General features: G+C 37.6%; 1 protein-coding gene across 1 annotated transcript in view; it reads left to right on the top strand.

Moving 5' to 3' along the window:
* SEMA4G (semaphorin 4G) overlaps window positions 1-16,506 on the top strand; it is a 141,755-nt gene extending 125,249 nt beyond the window's left edge. Inside the window, exons 13-16 of the mRNA XM_063435029.1 lie at window positions 927-1,081; window positions 2,984-3,045; window positions 7,925-9,074; window positions 14,051-16,506. Coding sequence (XP_063291099.1) covers window positions 927-1,081; window positions 2,984-3,045; window positions 7,925-8,748 — 1,041 coding nt within the window. The 3' untranslated portion in view covers window positions 8,749-9,074; window positions 14,051-16,506. The remainder of the gene's footprint in view (window positions 1-926; window positions 1,082-2,983; window positions 3,046-7,924; window positions 9,075-14,050) is intronic.
* The last annotated feature ends 411 nt before the right edge of the window (window positions 16,507-16,917 follow it).

Below are 16,917 nucleotides of genomic sequence, written 5' to 3' on the forward strand. Positions count from 1 at the left end.
TCTCTGGTTTTGGAATGATTCCCCCCTCAGTTCGTCATTCTGGCAGGGTAACAATCTACAGCGTGTCGGGAATAAAACCTAGTGTGGAGCCGGCGAAGCCTTGTCTGCTCGCATTTCTTCTGAAATATGAGTGAGGATATTGGAAACTCGAAGTTAGGGCTTCTTGTCATCTAGTCTCCTGATATAAGCAGAAATAATTAGTCACAAGCCCCATTCTGCTTTAAAGGTTGTCTGGCATACCTCCAAAGTCTTCGTTTTGCACCAGAATCCTTCTGTTCCTCATTCTTATTCCAATGTCCATTTTTTTCTGTGAGCTTTAAGTTTTATGTGTGCTTCCGTTCAATAATAAGGTTTGACAGCAAATAACCAAAACAAAAAAAAACACAGTAATGAGTCGTTAAACTGTGTATATAAGTAAAATACGTTGAGCGTCTTCTAAATAACTTTCTTAGTTGCGTAATTGGTTATCAGTGCATCGTGAAGTCACTTGAAATGTCTTTCAATACTCCTGCTCATGGTCACAAATCCAACTACAAGCCAAACACTGAATGTCCTTTTTAGCGGTTTGAAATGGCAAGCAGCATTTCATAAGGGACATGATAAATCTGTTTTAGATTCAGAATTCTTTTAATCTGTTTGGGAACTTTGGAATTAGTCTTAGAAAATGAACTTGTGGAGGATCGACCAAAATAAAAAGTGCTGGCGGCTCCCAGGTGTTTGAAGTGTATGGCATAAGCAAATAGAAAAAAATGTAAATTGGAACATCTGTTGTCTTTTTCTAATATATAATCAGATTTTTTCTATATTTTTGATTTCTGAAGTAATCTCAGTTTAGATGTTTGTCTTCACTGAAGGAAGAATCATTGTTGATACAATAAACGTTACTATGGAATTGAAAGAGTTTATTGTGTGATTTTGTTTTACAGAATAGTTTGTACATCGGATCGCAGAGTGCCGTTCTACAGATATCACTTTCCGGGTGCAGCAGATACACTTCCTGTTACGAATGCATCCTGGCCAAGAACCCGTACTGCGGCTGGGATGGGAAAACGTGTAGGAAAATTGTCACCTCGGAAGACAGGTAAAAACAATCCGACTGGGGTTCTGGGTTTTTGTGGAAGAGTGAGAATGTTTATACCTTGACAAGCAAAAGTTCAAGTAAAAACTCAGAGTATGACAGGACACATGAACTTTTGATGCTGGAGACCAGGACAGGAGCTATTGTTTAATCATTGCATCTGGACTGTTCACATCGCTACAATCAAAATATGCTACAATGGTTTAAAGAATACGTTTTCATGGATAAACTGGTTTCAGAGCAAGACATTTAAATTTATGTTGTGGATAATCCTGACACAGTTTTGCATTATCTCTAAACTTTTTAAACTTTTTAAAAATCTGACATCTACTTAAGATATTAGTTACCTAAAGGAAGCCATGTTGTGAACGGTGAGCTACTGGTAGGCTGTAGAGTGGAAGTTGCTTTGATCAGCCTATCAGCAGTGTCCAGTTCAAGACTTCCTGTTTCAAGACTCAGACGCAAATAGATTGGGAAGAGGCAGAGCTGATCTCCACCAGAGAGAAGACTTTGGGGTTAAACTGGTTTGGGAATGGTATAACCCCTGAAGGTAAGACAGCACCAGGGACCTTCTGGCACCATAACTTCATTCTGACGAAGTTGTTATGGCCAAGAGTGTTCCTTTCAGTAGCTTCCAACACACGTAAGTATACTCATGATGCACAGCTCATCAGAAAGCATGTCTTATGTCTGGCTCCCCAGTCCTTCTTTTTTTTTTTTTCTTTTTTTTTTACATAACCCCCAGTATGATTAATTGAGATTTTTTTCTTAACTCACTGCATTGGATTGAATAGTTTCTACTAATCTGTTCTTCAACGTGCACCAAAACCTTGCATTACGATGTGCATCACGGCTTATAACAAAAGATGATTAGTACTGATCGGAGGGGAATAAAATTAACAAATATTAAATGTTAGCATTTTCTATTTACAAAATCTCTATTAAATGGTAAATAGGCGTACCAGGCGACTGGGGAATGAGACGCCTCTTCCTATATATCTCATCTATCAAATGTTAGTTCAGCGAATGGATAGGTCTATATTCTACTGGAGTTCTAAGCACAAAAAATTAAAAGTATAAAACTAACAAATGATGCTGGTTTTTCTTTTTGTTACCTTTTTATATAATAAGAGGAATGAGTCTGAAACATCATTTTTTGACCTCTTAAGGCTGATTATTTCATATCCGAATTCCTGCATCTAGGCTTTATATTCCAGTGACAGATAATTACAATGTTCTATGCCAAAAGTAAAATAATCAAGGTCACATTGTAATTGCTTGCATCGGTACTTACTGACGGGAAAGATGATGTCATTGGTACCAGTATAATAAGCAGGGCAATTTTGTTTTTTTTTTACAACGTTTTGAAGCCAAGTCTAACATATAATTTACATTAAAGAAAAGGATGCCCCCTAGTCATTTCAGGGTCATTGAAGTCTCTGTCACTGAAAAGGTTAATGCGATGGTTAAAATGTATCGTATTTATAATAATTAATAAAAACATAAACATAATTAATAAAAAATAATTTATAATCAGTGAGATGCTTAGAAGTAATTGCAAATTTGCAATGACCCATTGCTTTACTTGGAAATCTCGGCATGGAGTGTTAGAATGGGAATAAGTAATGTGAAAGTGATCACGCCATTGTAACGCATAAGCAGTTCTTGGAAGGAAGATTTTCTGTAAATTATTAAACACACAACTATTTATTACTTTAATATTTTTATAACACAAGAAGCATATATTGTTGTTTGTTACTTAGTTAAATAGATTTTTTTTTTCTTTTTAATTTAATTTTTAAGTGTGTTTTTCTCCTTCCCTAACTCCCTTACAATATGCCCTTAATCTATGGTTGTCATCACTTTTTTTTTACTGAGCGAGTTGTTTTTTTTGGCTCCTTACAGGGTACAGATGACGCAGGACATGCAGAATGGTAATGGAGGATGTATAAACAATACAGCCGAGGGTAAATGCTTTTATTTGTTTGACGTTATTGCATGCTTGCAAAAACAAACAACGTTTTTATTTTAATGACTGTGGAAGTAAAACTTTGTAAAGAAGATTGGCTTTCTATACGGAGCTAAATGTGGACGTTAAAGGGACACCTTCATCAGTAGTTGCTTAAAGTAACAATCCAAGCACCATAACCACTACATCTCACTGCGGATGTCAGGAGTGCCTTATCACCCTCTCATATCATTTTAAGAAAGGGTCCCATTGGGTGCCTGTACCACATTATATTCTCCTGCAGAGAAAGTCAAACATCTTCCATGACCTTACTAGAATTTCCTTTTGCAGACACTGTTTTTACAATTCGTTATAACCGTAGAATGATGTCTGCAATGAATGCATCTCCACCATTGAAACCTATTGTACTATTCCACGTTACTGTTTGTTTATTTTCCTAATGAAATCGATGAACCTTTGTGGGAGGCCTTGGAAACGTCAATGTGCCATCTAGATTTTCCCTGTCTTCATCATTTAGAGCAGTGTTTCCCAACCCAGTCCTCAAGGCACACCTACCAGTCCAGGATTTAAGGATTACCCAGTTTTGTCTAAGGTGTTTTTTCTTTTTTTTCTAAAAACACCTTAGACAAAACTGGGTAATCCTTAAATCCTGGACTGGTAGGTGTGCCTTGAGGACTGGGTTGGGAAACACTGATTTAGAGAACTGGAGGCTTTTCTTAGAGTATGACACGGTGTCCCTCTACTATTCACTATTCAGAGTTTGTATAACAGAATTTCAAGGAGGATTGCATCTGTTCTTCCAGACTAGGGTTGGACCTTCATTTCATAATAATCAATTTCTGTTAGTTTGTCCACATCCAGTGTTTGCTGAGAGTTTTAATACAAATGTTATTTCTTTATAATTACTTTTATTAGAGAGAACTTGCAACATAGTGCTGATATTTAACTGGACTCTGGAGACATTTTAAATGACCCCCGACAGATTTCTTAATTGGCTAGGATAAAATAAAATGTATCTAAAATGTTAAACGTAGAAGCTAAACAAACCAGTGTTCTACCAAGAACATTATTGCACTAACTCATAAATGTTGCACAAAGAGTTAATGTGTGTAGCGCTGTGATTTGCAATTTGTTTTTCACTGCGAGACTTTGTGTTTGGCTGAAATATTAGTAGGTAAACATATGAAAAGTCTGTACTCCTCTGCAGAAAGTGTCCCACCAGGGGGCTGTTACCTAAAACTTCCTGTGTCAGGAAGCCTAGATGCTGTCCAAATGTTTAACGAGGTTCACAAACACGAGGTGCTGGGAGATAGTATTCCCACGTCTAAATTATATCAAATTTAAAAAAGGATGTCATAGAAACAGGAAGCCTTGAAACAAGAATAGATTCAAACTACAGTCTCCTGCAATCTGTTCAATGAATCCAGTAATAAACCCACCAGAAGTGCTGCAAATCCCCCCCCCCCTAATTATATGGATTGCTAATTACAATATGCTTAAAATATGTCTCTCTGACGAATTTTGTCCTGAAAGCGATTTTTAGATAGTGTATCTTTTTTCCTTCAACATATTTGAGAATGAAAATATTCTGTCTTTAATAATTTCGGCTCACACGGCTGCTCGTTTATGAGTTAATTTACTGCTGGGTGACAGCATCAGGTTATGAGAGGCATAACGAACGAGTCATTGCCATTTAGGAATGATACATCAATCATTGCTACATAGTAAAATAGGCTGAAAAAATACTTAACTGCAATAAGTAGATTTTCTTATACATTCGGCTGATACGATTTTGATATAAAAGAAAACCCAAAAAAGTACAAATTTGACACAACATAGGAAAAATAATAATTCTTGACTCCAAAATGGCAGAAAGATTTCTATGCGGGCCAATTGCCATACTAATTATTATTTCTTTAAATTTTCAGTAGTTTGTATGCTTTGTAATTGTCTAAATAATCTGTACAGAATCTGATTAACATAACATTCCTTTAGACAGAGAATTTCACATATTTATTGTTTTTATTTTCAAGAACCCATCCCTCTGCCACCAGTGAAATCTCATTTCTTTAAGTCTAAAAGGGTAATTTATCAAAGTGAGAATTCAAAGTGAATTTCAAATTTGAGCCCTCAGTAGCCAAACTGAAAGCATTACTGTATCAAAAGAATGGTGTGGATAGTAGGTGTAAAATACACTTTTAAAATGTGTATATTGATATAAATAATATATCCCACAGGTGGAACACACAGCAAGAAAGATTTAGCTTACAATTATGATGTAACAAACATAATCCTTCTTGTACACTTGCGAGTATGATATTTTAAGACATAGTCTTAATTTAGAGGGGCAAAGGTTTAAAAATAATATCAGGAAGTATTACTTTACAGAGAGGGTAGTGGAGGCATGGAATAGCCTTCCATCTGAAGTGGTAGAGGTTAACACAGTAAAGGAGTTTAAGCATGCATGGGATAGGCATAAGGCTATCCTAACTATAAGATAAGGCCAGAGACTAATGAAAGTATTTAGAAAACTGGGCAGACTAGATGGGCCGAATGGTTCTTATCTGCCGTCACATTCTATGTTTCTATATTCATATTGAAAGTGTACATGAAGGCTTAATCTTTTTTTATATCATAATTGTAAGGTATGTATTATTTGTGTGTTCCACCTGTGGGATACATTGCTTATATCGGTATACACACTTTAAAAGCGTATTTACAATTTACACCTACTATCCACACTATTCTTTTGGGAAAATATTGGTCTTATGGTGTTTTCTTGGTTAAATAGTGTGTAGAGGTCATCACTATACTCTGTGTTGTAATTAAAAGCATAACAGACTTAGACATTGTTTCCAGTTGGCTATATTGAACTTTCACTTGGAATTCTGACTTTACGGAATAACCCTGTATATGGCTTACCTTTACCTTGTGAATTACTATAAACCCAAACATAAGCTGCATATACTGGCCTTGAGGTGCCTTTGTGCAATGGTTTTCCCATTAGAACTCAATACCAAACTCCATTTGAGCAATACAGCCACTTGCTCCCAATTAGGGCAAGGCCACTGCCAATGTCCATTCTTATATGTACAGTGCTAATCTTTTCTTTATTTTTTTATTACTACTATTGTTTTTATTTATTTTTTTAACATTCCTGAGCTGTATCTTGCATGCATGGGCTTTTCCTTTGGCTCTGCAGTATTTATAAGCAGTTCAAACTATATCCCAAATACACAAATATGACCACATGACTAGTGTTTAGAATACATAAAAAAAAACCCGGTGGCCGGAGACTGTACTTGATTTTTAGTACAGTATTCTTACATACTATATATATATATATATATATATATATATATATATATATATATATATATATATATATATATATATAATTTATTTATTTTATGCTGATATATTTACTTTTAGACAAATAAAATAAATATAGGCTTGCATAGCAAACAGCTTCAAATATAAAATGTGATGTTTCATAGTTTTTGTTTGCACAAAAATATTTGCTTTGAATCAGATTAGAACTTGATTAACATTGTTATTAATTTTACCCTTAGTCCAACGTGAGCGCTCTTTCAAGCCAACACAGAATGTGCGTTGTCAGGAGAAGGAATTTCATGGTCTGTTAGTGAAGTCATGTTGGCTTCTGTCATCGTGCTCACCGTAGTTTCTCTAATACTATGGCATTATTTCCCAATCACTGCTAGTCTATTATTCATTAGATGTTCTCTAGTAAGTGAGTTGGCTGTGGTCGGAAAACGGTTTCCTGAATATATTTACTTTCACTTGACGAGCAGTAATGCCTCTTGATGGTTTGATTAATCACTATAATCAAAGCAATCTCGTATTGCCATTATTATTATTATTATTAAAAGGTTAGTTAAACTTCCTCTTTTGCTTCTATGATTTAGAAGCGCTAAGGAATGAAGAAGACTTGACTTGTGTGTAGGCACATTTGAAGTGGTTTTCTAATATGTCTCCACTAGATTTTGGGTTAAAGATTAAGCTCTCTTACATGCCGATATCTACAAAATGGCACTCGCTTCATCTAAATTCTATTGCATAGTACCATGGAGGTGTTGGAATTCTGGAAATTCAATGTATAGTTAAGTAGTCTTGTGTGTGTGTGATGGAACACTCTAGCTAGCATTAGGAATATAAACATGTATTTCAAATGCTACAGTGTTCTACTAACTATGTAGGTGCCCCTTCCCCCATTTGCATTGGGAAAAAAATAATTACTTGTCTTTTAGCCTTCACCACCCCAGTCTCTGTGCAGCTGCCCTGCCTCCCTTGCTGAGATCATCATCAAGCTTGATGATCTCAGCCAATCCACTGTTTCCCGTAGGGAAATGTTGGAAGACTAGTGCGCATGAAATACGTAGCGCTGTACCAATCAGCATATCCTCATAGAGGTGCTTTGAGTTAGTGCATCTTTATGGGGAGCAGTTCTCTTCTGTTCTCCCTGTCTCTCAATTCCTCTGCATTGAGTGTCTGTCAAGGAATTAAGAGCAGATAAGAGAAAAAAAAAACTATCTTTAAATAGGTTTTTCTCCAAATCTGTACATTTCCTAGCAAAACTGCCAGCACAATGTAGAAATGGAACTTCGAGCTCTTTTATAAGAACAAAAGTAGTTTTGCCCATGACAGACTTCACTTAAGCTGTAGTGTAGTTTGAATTACTTTACTATAATGTACCTTTGAATTTGTGAGATGAATGATCTTTTAATGGTTGGTTTTTAGGCAGGTGGATAGATTCAAACAAAATTCCTAGGTCTTCATTGTTTTTCCTAAACTGTAACCTCTCATGAGTTATTGCTATTAATAAATGCAATTACAAAAGTGTGTTTTGTTTATTTTAGGTCTTCCAATAAAGAAGTCTCAGACAGTTTTGAAAGGTAATGATGTGCTTCTGCAGTGTGACCTGAAATCTAACCTTGCCAAGCCTCGGTGGGTTTTGAACGGCACTGACCCACTGGACGAAAGTGAAATTCATTTCCGAGTGGGGAACGATGGATTGCTCATCATGGACACTCTTCTGGAGCACACTGGGGAATACAGCTGCTATTCCGATGAAAATGGCCTACAGTCTATGATAGCGCTGTACACACTTAATGTTTTGTTAAAACTACCAAATATACCGTCACAGCCCACTCCTATGGTCCAGTTGCCAACACCTGGAAGTCTTTCTTCTTCCAAACTGGACTTTGTCTACATTTCTGTAATTACAATTCTTGGGGGACTATGTCTTGTCCTGTCTGTTGTATTGCTTTATGTTTCATGCCAGCAAAAAAGGAAGGGCAAGTATGCTATGGGCAGTTCCCGATCGACCAATGTTGAACTCCAGACGGTGTCATCCAATTTTAAAGATAAAGTTGAGGATCTTAACAATTATTCCGATGGGTGTTTGCAAATCATACCTGGTGAAGCACCAACCTCTTCTCCAAAGAAAGGAAACCCTCCACCACCTCCGCCTCCACCACCACTTCCATCAGAGTTCACCAATGGGATCACCACTTTGCCCAATATGTTGCGGAAAATGAATGGCAACAGTTATATGCTTCTAAGACAGAACGAGGAGGCCAGCTCTCCCTTGTATAACTCCTTCACAGAGGAGCTCAGCAAGATCCTTGAAAAAAGGAAACACACGGTATTAGTAGATAAATTGGATGAAAGTTCAGTTTAAGATAAACTGAAAACAGACAGTGAAAACTAAATCTTGCACAACCTTGAAACTACCTCAAGTATAATTATTTTTTTAATTACCAATTTTATTATATTTTCTTTTTCCATTTATATCGTACTTAAATTTATTTATACAAATTCCTGCTTTTGACTCCTTTTTCTGGACCTGTTGCATTTCTCCACCTTCTTCTTTGGGATTATACTGAATGCGGATCAAGGGAGACATTGGGGACATCCTGCTGGTGGAGAAGATCCTGTTCTTCTTGTTTGTTGGCTTTTTGTTTTTGTTTTGGACTAAGTCTCCCCAAACAGAGACAAACATAAAAGGTATGTAAGCAAGCTCAGCTAAGAAGTCGTTTAATGATGACAAATGTATCTCTCTTGCAAATTCAGTGTTCTTTCATTGTTGCTTGTCAGGTTTGTTTGGTGCAGTAATAAAATACTTTCATGGATTGATCATAATCGTCTGCATACCAGGATACCACAACTAAAAATGAGCTACTGGCCAATAAAATACTTGAAAAGCAACTTACTGGCTCCTACAGTGATCAGTCTGGGCAAGAAAGACTTTCGGTAGGGTATTTTTTTATTTATTTTTTTAATAATTAGTTTTCATTTGCAGAAATTAACATTAAAAAAAAGGTATTGATAGCTATTGAGTTTCTAAATTGGGAAACTGGGCCTGCTTCTAATTAAAACTCTGTAGTAACGTGCATGCAACCACGAGAGCCATATCTCAAGTACTCAAAAGATTTCTTCCATTTTGTGGGATTAATAATAGACGCATTGTCAAATATATGCTGAAACAATCTCCATATCCAACAGATAATTAAGCCAGTGTGTTTGTTGCATCATTCATTTCTCTATAAAATTTGCTTCTTGTGCTTAGCAGAGACTAAGCTAAACCTCACTGAATGGGAATGAAAGGCCAAAATGTTTAAAATTGCCAGACCCACCCCATTGCTACATTTATTGGGGGGTTTTATTTGCTCTGGTTTTATCCTAATGAAAAATAATTGACCATTCAGGAAGCAGAGCCGTATCTGTGCACTGTAACCATTTCAACATGTTGAAGTAGTTATGGTGCCTACAGTTCCTCTTTGATCAGTGGCGTGACTGGATTAACGACCTTACTTTGTGTATTTAAGCAGATATACTTTCTAGGTCTGCTCTTTCACTGTGAAGCGTTTCTGTTTTTGAGCGGTCTGTGTTCCGCTTTGGCTCTTAAAGTGTGATTTCCTGCGTTCTCAGTTTGCAATTAAAACAAACGTCTGCTGCAAGCCAGGGCGGTCACGGTGCATAAATAATTACACTCCGCCAGATCTCTTCTCCTTCAAATTCAAATTAAACATTCCTGCCTTATGCTCTAAACATTGCAAAGATCTGTGTCAAACACCATTTCTCCAAGAGGAAAACATTTCAAAATATCCCCAAACAGCACATCTTCGTCCACGTATGCCTGGCACGTTCAGCTGGTCCGTATAAAACAGAACACGGATACACTGCTGAAACCGACTCTGTCACTTGTCCGTATTTTATAAAAATATAATAATCTTTTACGAAATGCTCATGCTGATGGAATATAATGGAAATTCCAATATAAAGCAATGATACTGTAAGAACAAAGTAGGGTCTAAGGTACAGCCTTAAGGTTGACAAATGGCAGAGTTCCGCTATTCACTTTTGTCCAATCCCAGCAGCTGTCAAAAGTGGGGGTGCTTCACAGTGTTGTACTCTTGTGTATGTGCAAGTGTACAGCACTAATGCAGTAGTTCCTGGCAGAAAATGGCTACCAGAATAAAGATGGTGGCAGCAGCGAGGGCTTTAGGTAGGTAGTCGCTGATGTCACCTTAAATATTCCCCTTAAAGGAAAACTCCAGTGCCAGGAAAACAATCTCACTCCCACCCCCCAATCCCCAGTTGCTGAAGAGGTGAAAACCCCTTCAGTCACTTACCTGAGGCAGCGACGATGTCCCTCGTCGCTGTCTCCTCCTCCGCGCCGTTCCTCCTACTGTCTCCGTCGGCCAGTGGGCGAGACTGATCCCGCCTACCGGCCGAGGAGACCTAATGTGCGCATGGCGAGGAGACTGCGCATTAGCGCTCCCTATAGGAAAGCATTGAAAAAGATTTTCAATGCTTTCCTATGGGGAATTGCGCGCCGCTGGAGGTCCTCACACAGCGTGAGGACGTCCAGCGACGCTCTAGCAAAGAACATCTTTGCTATAAATCAGGAAGTGACCTCTAGTGGCTGTCTAGTAGACAGCCACTAGAGGTGGAGTTAACCCTGCAAGGTAATTATTGCAGTTTATAAAAAACTGCAATAATTACACTTGCAGGGTTAAGAGTAGTGGGAGTTGGCACCCAGACCACTCCAATGAGCAGAAGTGGTCTGGGTGCCTGGAGTGTCTCTTTAAAACATTCCTAGCTATAACTATAACATTATAACATAATTCTAACTTCATGTGGGATATGGTCACTTGGACATTGACACGGACATAAAAATGGTAGATGTATGTTAAGAATAATTATCAGGACAATTTCGAAAAAACAAATATGAACTCTTATATTCGTTGGTTTCATTTGTGACTGTTCACAATTTGCAACTGTTACGGTATTATGGCACTCCTAATTTGTGAACTTAATTATGGAGCTGGCTCAGACAGAAAGTCGAAACGATGAACTTCTAAAAAATACTAAATTTATAGGTTAAGACGTCAGGCAGAACAAGGCTCACTCTGAAACAACTTCTAAGAGGGCTTCATGGCTCTATGAATAAAACTGAAAATTGCAAGAGACTGAACAGAACATATTGTAAATGACAGTACAGCTTGCCTGAACTGTCGGCAAAATATTGTAAAAATGCCAGAATATAAAAAGAAACGAGAGCGCGGATAAGCCTGCCCGATGTAGCGTATGCTGGGTTATGACAAATGACATCATCATTCAGAAAATATTCATCATCAGAGAGACTGTGGGTCGAATTAAGACCCAGGGTCACACAATATGGCTGGTCTGCATGAGGAAAAGGATAATAAAACCTTTTCAAGAACAAAAAAATATACACAATTAAAAAATGTTTAAAGAAAAGAGCGTAAGCTGTCAAGCAAATTTATAAATAAAATGTCAGTTTTCCTTTAAGAACTGGAAGTGAAATAACATTCTGACTAAATCATGGATTGCCTTCCGAGAGAAGTTCTATAAGGTAATCTAACGATAGCTTTATTTTAAAGGAACACTCCTGCACCATAACCACTTCATCTCAATAAAGTTATCATGCCTAGAGTCCTTTGGTGCCATCTTACCATTCACTATAAAACCATTTGTGAATGGATTAACATAGAAGCAGTTTTTCCTTGCACCTGTGACTCCTCTGGTAATGTGAAAGTATTGACTGGAACAATGGTGGGAGGCAGGGATAGGCCCTGAGACTATCACCGGACACCCATTGCGAGTAACCATGCGTATAGTTTTTAAGGTGCACTCGTGGTATAAGGCCAGTGATGGGGTGAATGCATCAGCCTATCACTGCCACCTCTCACTGCTTGAAAATGCCCAGAATAGATCTCTAACAACAATAGAACCGATCTTCAGTAACAATAAAATGCTACAAACATAGCACAATACTGCTTTTTGCATAAAATGAATTGGCGTGTTTGCTGTCTCCTTGCTTTCAGAACTAAACCTTGGCTACAATGTGAGCTGGGCACGATGAAAGTCCTGTTGAAATACGAGATAATGCAGCTCAGGTGTCCTTTACATAGCAAAACTATTTTTACATCTGTCTAGAGATAAACGTTCCCTTTGCAAGCTCGTTCCTGCCAAAAGTACAGGAGGAAAAAAAATCTATTGAAATGTAAACTGTTAGCATAGCATTCTGGCCACTTTCCAAATCAGTAACCCCGTCGGGAAGATGAAAATGTGAATAAGTAGACTCAAATCATACCTGCTTTTGTGTTCCCGTGATTTTTATTACACCTTAACGACCCATCATTTATGATTTGAATTATGCGCTGATCAATGTGCTGGCTCATTGAGATCTTAACCGAGGAGAGCGCAACATGTATTAATTTCTGGCAAGTGCGGGCTGGTTAAATTAAGCAATTTGTATCATTTCTGGATCACTAAGTATGTTTAAAGTAATTGCTGTAATAGCTGCACAGTTTGACATCACAGAAAGATTGTTCAGCCTGTATTGCATGCCCATAAAGGAACACAAGCATGTATACCCAACACTGTGGAATCCTGCGAAAGGTTGATTTATTTTTACGACATTGCCCTGTTGGTCTATATCCTGCCTCGCTGGCTGAGATCATCAAGGTTGGTGATCTCAGCCAATCCAATGCTTCCCCATAGAAGGCTGGGAGGCTAGTGCGCATGCGCGGCCAATTCTTGCCTTCCACCAACGAGCAGCATTTCATTGAGTTCAGCTCGATTCTCACAGTGGGAAGCACCTTGAGTGGCAGTCAGGAAGAGCGACTAGAGGTGTAATAATCCTGCTATCATACGTTCTACACTTGTGTATTGCTACTTTGCGTTTTATTTACTAAAAAAATGAAAATGAAAGCTGAATTGTAAAATTGCTGATTTGGAATAAATCGTTGCTATGGTTACAGCTTAGCTATTTTAACAAAAACTAATACTGTTTATTTTATGCTTTTCTTGAAATATTATACACACTTTTTATAGGCAAAGTATGAGAGAAATACAGAAGCAAAGGAACATTCCAAGTACTTACAGTGTGTGTACTGCAAAAGGCTGAGTGGAAGACCCCCCCCCTCCCCCTCCCTTTAATGGCGTAAAATGGTTTATCTGAGGCCTACTGGTCCTGCATCCTCTCACCCAGAAGCTCCCTTCAATGAGCTAAACCTGGCAGTGCAGGGCATAGCTCATTGGTTGAGAGGGATCAGCTGACACTCACAGCCAATGAACTGGTTTTTCACTGCAGGGCTTACTCAGGAGAGCATAAAGGAGCCTCCAGCTCTCATTTCTACATTCATGAAGGTGGGGTGTGGTGCCCGGCAGATCCCAGGTAATAATTTGACCAAGTACAATGAGGGGAACCAGGGCATTGCTGGCACCATAACCACTATTGTGTGGTTATGCTTGGAGTGTTCCTTTAATGTCTTTAAAAGCCAGGTATTATTTCACATGTCAATGCATGCAATTTTAGAATATTGACGTTTCTACCATCATGTGCAAATATCTAAATATGTGTGTCACTCAACAGTCCAAAACATTTAAAACTCCAGTTATAATTCAATTTGCTAATGTTATGTTTTTCTGTTTTCTATTGTCCTCTATAGGACAGATGTGTTGTATTCTACGAGAGGTAATGATTAAAGAAGCTGAAGAGTTGATGGCAGTTTAAGGAGAATCACTTGTCGATGAAGTCTATTTTCCTTTTTCCTTCATTATATTTTGGGTGTTTTTATGAAGTTTTCCAGATTGATCTGGAGGACAAATGACTACATCTGCCAAACAGAGGGTAATGATTAAAGACGGCCAGCGACTAATGGGATCAGCTGCCCAATTAACACCTCCAGGGTGATCACACATGTTATCTGTGTCAGGATGTTTGAATAAACTTGATGGGACAATCGACAGGAATGGAGAAGGCTACGTACTCCCAACATGGATAACTATTATTCTCACCTCTGCTAAGAAGCGTTAAAACCACTGAACTAAGCACTTTAATTTTTGCTTGAGTGATGGCTTTAAAAGATGATGGAGAAATGCCACTGATCTAAGCTGAAGATACAGTTACAGAGTCATACACATGCATGACTTGTGTGTCATTGCAATGCTACACACCTGATCTTTTAAAGTTTATAAAACCATAATTTATATCTAAGTCTGTTATTCTTAGATTTCCAAGAGACCATCTATTCATCAGCTGCCTGAAACTTGCTGTGATGTCACTGTCCCTGATCCGTCTCACACGGTGCATGATGCATATATCGTAACTGCAATAATGTAGATCTTCAGTCACCCTTTGTACGTTCCAACACTGTGCATTATCTGGGACCAACCACTTTTTGGAAATTGACTAAAAACCAAATTTTGAGTTAACATTCCGTGAATGCAGATGATCCACTTTTAGAACCTTATCTGGTATTCCAATGGTGACCAGTAATGGTTGAAGGTCTTAAGGTTCTATCCACCATTCTGGACTCGCCAGTACTTTCACAAATGAAGATCTGCTGTAATCCGTGTATTAACTGTAGTTCCTATTCCTTCTAGGAGCTTATATTGTCCTTTGTGTCCTACTGCTACACTGTGGACATTACAAGTCGTTCTATTGTATAATGTGTTGTTTAAAAAGAACAGAACCAACAAACACAGTGTTTATCTTTGTAAGGAGGAAACTACTAATGTTGCAGAGCTGATCCTTCTTTTAATGACAGGTGGTTTTAACTTTCTGTGAAAGTTTTCGGGGGTAATCTCAATGTGCAGTCGACAGCAGGTGGGATTTCTCTTAATCTCCACACATAGAAATAGGAAATATTTTTACCTAGGTTTCAAATCAAAGATTAAAAGGTAAATTTTAATAAAGTTGTTAAATAACAAAACAAAACAAAAAACACATAAAAATGTGAACAAGGAAAACTTTGAAATTTTTTTTTCCCACTTTCCTCGACATTTGGGATTTAGTGCCCCTAACGTGATATGTTGCTATTTTATATTTCAGTGACTTTAAGCAAAGATTGTTATAGTCCTGGCATTTCTTTAACTACATAACATTCCTTAATCACTGTTACAATGTCAGTCAGCGAGGAGTAAGAGAAGCTCTTTGTCCTGAAGATGGTCCCTATTATAGCATCTAGGCTCCAGTGATGTCATTGCATGATGTCATTTATGGCAACAGTGTTTTGATGTCACACCGAGACTCACTCTAATTATTACCCCACTTGCACATGCTCATTGCAATTTAAAGAAAAGGCACTGGCCATATGTAAGTGTCAACTGCATGAAAAATGGGAAAGCCAATAGAGTTTAGGATATCCATTAAAGCATCAGACTTGGTGTTGGGATTGAACACATCAAATCGGGACACTTTGCAACTGTGTTACTGTATTGTGACAAGAAAGCACATTTAAGTGGTATAAGGATGAAGAATGCAATACTTTATCCCTACATTTATTTGGATTATTCAGATTTTTATACCTATATTGATTTTTACATGACTTGAATTTTCACACAAACATTCTGTTGCAAAGGTATTTATAACCACTGGGTTGCACTCACATTGCATTTAATTGCCACATTTCCTAAAATTTCTAAATCTCTTTTTACTAGTTTGTTCTCTAAATATATTTTGTCTTTTACCAGAGAAGACCGTAAAACACAGAATATGAAACACAAACATACATATACAGTACAAACACACACACGCACTTGGCTACATTACGAGGTGAGTCTAAGCACCAAAGCCACGTATGGTGAAAGGGACCCCGTCTAAGCAGTCTGTCTTTCATTTGAAAGTTGCATGGTTTAGCAAAAAATAAAAAAATAAAACCTATATTTTTTTCCAATCACAATGCTCTTCTTTACTACTGCCCTGTACTAAGCCACAATGCTTCTCTGTTCGAAGCATCTCTTCTATATGAAAAGCATTGGAGTGGCCAGTCCTGCTGATATATGCTTCAGCACTGAAATCTGGAGTGAAAAAGGATGCAGATAATGGATCTGCAGCCAAAAAAATATTTTATTTTTCGTTTAAAAAGCTGTATGAAATTTCAATAAATACATAATTTTTTTTTTTTTTTAAAGGTTGCTTTTGTGTATATGCATACAATTTTTTTTTAAGTTCGTTTCACTTTGGCATGATTATTACTTTTTTTTTTATATAGCGTCCACAAATTCTGCCGCACTGCGTGAACGTAGTAAATGGTATATTAACAAGTATTGGGAGCCTTCTTTACAATTCTAAAGCAACGTTGTGTATATGTGATGAACTGCCCTTAATTTGTTTTTTTATGTGTCTGAATTAAAGTTTTTCTTAAAGCAGCATTAAGTTACAAAGTAACCACTAGAGTGCCAGGGATAGGCAACCTTCGGCACTCCAGATGTTGTGGACTACATCCCCCGTAATGCTCTTACACCCATAAGGCTGACAAAGCATCATGGGAGGTGTAGTCCAAAACATCTGCAGTGCCGAAGGTTGCCTATG

This window comes from Pelobates fuscus, chromosome 10 (assembly GCF_036172605.1).
Source record: "Pelobates fuscus isolate aPelFus1 chromosome 10, aPelFus1.pri, whole genome shotgun sequence".
In the NCBI taxonomy this organism is placed as follows: Eukaryota; Metazoa; Chordata; class Amphibia; order Anura; family Pelobatidae; genus Pelobates; species Pelobates fuscus.